General features: G+C 51.9%; 1 protein-coding gene across 1 annotated transcript in view; it reads left to right on the top strand.

Annotated features, from left to right (window-relative positions):
* The window catches only part of ARHGEF9 (Cdc42 guanine nucleotide exchange factor (GEF) 9), a 48,843-nt gene that overhangs the window by 4,671 nt on the left and 38,616 nt on the right, over nt 1–5,556 (top strand). The window contains exons 2-3 of the mRNA XM_010143094.1: nt 2,612–2,791; nt 5,180–5,412. Coding sequence (XP_010141396.1) covers nt 2,612–2,791; nt 5,180–5,412 — 413 coding nt within the window. The remainder of the gene's footprint in view (nt 1–2,611; nt 2,792–5,179; nt 5,413–5,556) is intronic.

Here is a 5,556-nt window from a genome sequence, read left to right as displayed (position 1 = left end):
GGAGTCTGGCTCGCAGTCAGCCAGGCAAAGGTCTGCACACAAAGGGCTTGCGGCAGGCGCACAGCAACCCTGCACAAAGCCGGGGTCAAAGCGAGCCTGACCGCCCAGGCAGGTGCACCTCTGTCTTCCTTCGGTGTTTTTTTTTAAAAAAGCTGTTTTAAGGTAACCAGGGAAATGTGAAAAGCAGCATGCAAAGATACTCTGCATTATTCCTTGCTGGTTTGAATTTTTATTTACCCTGCAACACGGGAACCAGCCTGCTGCCGTACCTCCTGGCCTGGAGAAATGCGAGAGGGAAGCCCAGGGAAATGAGTCATGCAGGAGCTCCTGGAAGAAGGAAGACCTGGATTTGGTAAATGCAGGTGTTCTGTAACCCAAGGTTCCCAGCTGAGAAAGGCAACAAATTCAGGGGAACAGCATCCTACTCTCTAAGCTGGACATGACAGACGTTGGTTCCTTGCCAGGTCGGCCAAAGTTGCATTTCTCATTCATCTGCTGGAAGTTCTCCCTCCCAGGAACCACATGGCGAGGCTGAAGGACAGTTTATTATAGCGTTGCGATAGTTCGCATTGTGGACCGGCAGCTGCGTGTCCCCAGCTGGCGCTTCGGCTGTGTGACTAAGCATCTAGAGGTCCCAAATATAGCCATGCCACTGGAGCTCTTGGCACTTTTTCCCTTCATTTTTTTCTCTTCCTGTATAATAAAGACAGGCAAAGTCGTCTCTCAATGACCCCCGTGTTATTTCTTTTCAGTCGAGAGGCTGCAGTCCGGACCAGGCCAACGTGGCATCTGCTATTTGACCTTGTGAAGTTTCTAGTCTAAATCATCCAGGCAGGTGAAGCACAAGGGGGGCATGAATTGATTTGCTCAATGTCACACAGGTCGGTGGCAGAGCCAGAAATTCAGCCCAGGCATCCAGAGCCTGCATGTGTCACCCCACACGTGCTTCAGGCAAGCGTGTTTGAAGACGTCCTCCTGATGCAGCTGAAACCAGGGTGCTGAGTTCACCACAGGCAGAGGCTGGGCCAGCAGGACAGGGAAGCAGGCGGCACTTGGTGCCCGAGGCTTTTTGCCAGAATATTGATCCACTCAGTCTTTCTAGGGCAGGAGGTCTTCAGAGCGGTGCTTGCCTACCCATTCGCGTTCGTATGACACCCAGCTGAGCTCAGACTCGGCACCAGTGGGTATCACGGGCAGGTGAGGAATAAGGGAGGAGCATCTTTTTGTTATTGCACTGGAGCGTGACGCAGGAAATCTGAATTGTTTCCGGATCTACTGCAGGTGCATTCTGTGGTTTTGGAGGATCTCCTTAAACCCTCTACATCCTAGTTCCTCCTCTCTCTTCCTCCATTTGATGGTAATGTCTGTAGATGCAGTAGGGGAGCCCGGCGGTTGTACTGAGAAGCGTACAAAGCCTTTTCCTCGGGTCCCACTTCAAAAAGGAAGAAAAGCAATGGAAGATGATAGCTGAGAAAACAGGAGGGACGTTCTCCTTTGTTTTACACGGTTTGGAGTAGCGTATTTGTGGTAACAGGAGGGATGGAAAACAAATTTAAAATGCTGCTGCTTTCCTCTGGATGGCATTGAGCAGCAGCTAGGGCTGCTCCCCCTGTGGCTTCCCCCGAGCCTCCTGCATCGCCTTTGGGGTTCCCCACCACGGCCCTCAGAGGACAGCAGCCCTCCCGCCTTTGTCTCAGGCTCAGGAAGATGAATAGTGGGAAGGATAAACCATGTTGCCTCCCAAGGGGAGTGAACTGTGGGAATTCAGGGAATGCTTGAAGAGTGTTTTCCTTCAACATTTCACGTGGTGCTGAAACAAGTGGGATGATTACACCCTCCATACCCTCTTTCTAGACCAAGGGCAAGCAACCACACATCAGTAGAGTCTTGCACAGCATCATTACCAGCTTCCCTGCCCACGGTGATTACCGTGGCTAAAAGGAGAGCTCGGAGTGGGCAGACAATCCAGCAGCCCCTCGCAGGTTTCTCTGTGATGCCACGTGCCACTGAAGAGGACATGGGAACAGCGATGTTCGTAGGACAGCGGGTATTGCGGAGCAGTGAGTTCTGAAGGAACAGGCACACAGCAGCATCACACACCTCCCTGGAGCCATCGGCCACGTCTGCCGTTCCCTGCAGCACAGAGCTGTTTCAGGCTGTGCTGGTCAGGATCTCTGGGGACCCTTTCCTTTGCAAAACTGACTCCTGAAGGACATGGAGGCAGAACGCCGCGCTGTCCTCCCGACACACCGCACACACGCTGTCTCCAGCATCTCCTGACCCAGGCTGGGAAGCTCTGGGCATACTGGGTCTGCTGGGTCCCGAGCAAGACTGGTGCCGTGGGTCTGCTGGAGGTCGCAGTAGGAACAGCGGTTGCAGAAGAGGTGTGGACTATCAGAGCAGGACTTGTCGCGTTTCAAGGCATGTTGTGTGTACTGCATGCTTACTCACAAACAGCAGCTGGTGGGCACTTGTGTCATCACAAGTGGATTTTGTTTTCAGAGTCGTTTTCTGATTTGTTTCTTACTTGCTCCTCCTCAAGAGAACTCTGGCAGCAGCCTTGGTATAAGTGTTTGGTTATTTACGGGCTCTTCTGTCTTACTCCTTACAGGGTTACTTAAAGCAGTGCCGCAAGAGGAGGGATATGTTCAGTGATGAACAGCTGAAGATCATCTTCGGTAACATCGAAGATATCTACAGATTTCAGATGGGTTTTGTCCGGGACTTGGAGAAGCAGTACAACAACGAGGACCCCCATCTCAGTGAAATTGGACCGTGTTTCCTTGAACACGTGAGTTCATTTGGCAGTTTTGTTTGGAAGTTTTGGGGTTGTTTTTTTTTGGGGGGGGGCAGTAGGGGAATAGCAGAGGAAGTCGGGATGCGCGAACCACTCAGAGTAACTTCTGTGTGTCAGTGCTGGTCTGGTTACCTATCACAGAATACTCCAGGACCTTCCACGTACTTGGTGAGATACAGGTGCAGGGAGAATTCAAAGTGAAGCCTGTAGTTGGGCAACTCCCCCAGTGCTCTGGAATCCCAACGCCATTTCACATCCACCCTTACTCACATTATGCAGGTACGATGTCCCCCACATACTCCCTCCGTACTACTTTATTTTGCTCTTCAGAATATGACTTAAACTCACTCACAGACCATCCTAATCAGGTCATGGATCACCAGCAGGTTGGAAGAGATGGGAGAGTCCGGAGAAGGAAGAAGAGGCCTTAGTTGTGTGTTACACAAAAAAAAGTAGAGAGCCAATGCCTGGGCTATTTGCTGTGGCACCGAGATGCATTTGTGGGATGAAAAACCCCCACAGCTTCCCTTGCCTTCCCCCGTGGCGCTGTCGGGCCGGTGGGAAGGTGCCATGCAGGCGCCTGCGTGGCAGCAGGGCAGCAGACACTCACTCATGCTAAGTGCACACTGGACATGACATTTTAGCTGCTGATACAGTCCTGGAGGCTCTTGCCCAGCCCTGTCACATAAGGCACGTACTTCAGGAGCTGAGAAGTTGGCCAGTGTTGTAAATATGTCAGGAAATGTCAAGAAAATTAGAGTCCTGCAGTTCTAGGCTTTCCTTCAGGGAGAGTGAGGTGCTGGATCAGAGCTCGCGTATGAGGGGCTCCACCCCGGGATGCAGATCCCGGACTGTGTACGTAGTAGGGCTGAGCTGGCCACAGTTCACTGCTTCTTAGAGGAATTTCCAGTAGATATTCATGAAGCTTCAGCAGGGCCCCCCTCAAGAGGTCACGGCATCTCTTGAGCATCCTTGTCTTCTAATTGAAAAGCAGGTTTCTTTCTGAGAAGGTGTTAACGTTGCTCATTTTTATCAGAGCCTGCCATCTCTGCTGCTTGCTCCCAGAGCAGCATCGAATTCCCCCTCCGTGCTAGAAGGATGTAAGAAATCTTGGTGAGAATCAGTAGCTGAAACTTCATGTCTCGAGGCTGTGTTGTCAATTCATTTATAGTGACAGCAGTGAATTACTACTGTTGTTCAGAGGAATATCTGACACTTATCTATCATCAGATAAGGGCTGAAAGCTGGCTAATAAACTCCTGATAAATTATCCCTCTTCAGCCATTTGGGGAAACTGAGGGATGAGAACACTAAGATCCTGTTACATGGATCTGCAAAGCATCTGGTTCCTCATCTCTTTGGGGAAGAGAGGGGAGTCAGTGCTTGGTCAGCTGTGGGCCTGGGGGAGAAGCTGGGCTCACCGTTCCCCGGAAGGCAGGTTATCTGGGCCCTTGTGGGACTGAGAAATAAGAATTGCTGGTGAAATGTATTTAAAAAAAAAAAAAAATTGTCCTTTCTGTAGTTTGTAAGACACTGACCACAACCTGATGTGGCATCTCAGGATGCTGAGCTACAGCATCTGGGCTTACATCTGGGCTGTCTCAGCTGCGGTCTTACTGTGTGATACTGGGCAGCGAGTTTGTGTCTGTCTCTCCCTTCCAGTGTGATCTCACTTTGACCTTTCATCTGCCTTGTCCGTGTGGCCCAGCTAAATGAAGCCCGAGTTGAGGGTGGTGAACGCCATGGCCCCGTCTGGGGTCAGTGAGGGCAGGAAAAGGACAGTCCAACAGCATTAGCACAAAACAACTTGTTAGACCAGGGCGAAGGGGGGTGGGCACGTGTGTGAGCGGGGCTTTCTCTTCCTTTGTTTTGCCAGTCCGTGGTGTTTTCCGTCTCTCTGGTCCTGGGGAGAGCCACGCGGTGGCTGGTGTCTTGGGTTCCCTGTTGGTAAAGGGAATTTAAAGACACGCAGTTCCTGAACACTTGTCAGGTGCTTCACGATCTTTCAGGGCAAGAGCTCCAGCAATAACAAGGTTGTCATCGTGTATTATCAAAGGCTGGAGCTCTGCTTGGTTCTGCCGTCACCTTTTATAAAGAAACCCGCCCTGCACACACGGAGGACACCCACAGCGCTGCGCAGGGGTTCACTTCAACACCCCCCTCAGCTACAGAGACCTCAGCGGTGTGTCAGTGTGTAGGTCCCTCTCTGCCTCCCTTTTCCCTCAGAGCACCAACTCCAGGCAGGAAAAGCACCCCACTGTCAGTCCTTCCTCTTCCTGTCGGGGGAGTCTTCCTTCTTGAGCTGCCGCGTGTCCTTGGTGGGTGGTTGGCTGCTCGCAGCACTTCCTGACGTGTCCATCCCCTTTCTCCTGCCTCTCGCAGCAAGATGGCTTCTGGATCTATTCGGAGTACTGTAACAACCACCTGGACGCGTGCATGGAGCTTTCCAAGCTGATGAAGGATAGCAGGTACCAGCATTTCTTCGAAGCGTGTCGTCTGTTGCAGCAGATGATTGATATTGCCATAGACGGATTCCTTCTGACGCCAGTGCAGAAGATCTGCAAGTACCCCCTGCAGCTGGCAGAGCTGCTGAAGTACACCGCGCAGGACCACAGGTACGCCCGCTCTCGTGGCACGGGAGGATTCCGCTCGCTGGCCCCTGCACACACACGGGATTGTTTTTCCTGTCCAGCTCTTCTCTTCCTGACCTCTCGTATAAATTGAAGCAGAGTACAGCTCGAGCAAACAGTTCGGGAGGT

Source organism: Buceros rhinoceros, unplaced genomic scaffold (assembly GCF_000710305.1).
Source record: "Buceros rhinoceros silvestris isolate BGI_N320 unplaced genomic scaffold, ASM71030v1 scaffold1059, whole genome shotgun sequence".
NCBI classification, from domain to species: domain Eukaryota; kingdom Metazoa; phylum Chordata; class Aves; order Bucerotiformes; family Bucerotidae; genus Buceros; species Buceros rhinoceros.
This window is presented reverse-complemented; position numbering and strand designations above follow the sequence as displayed.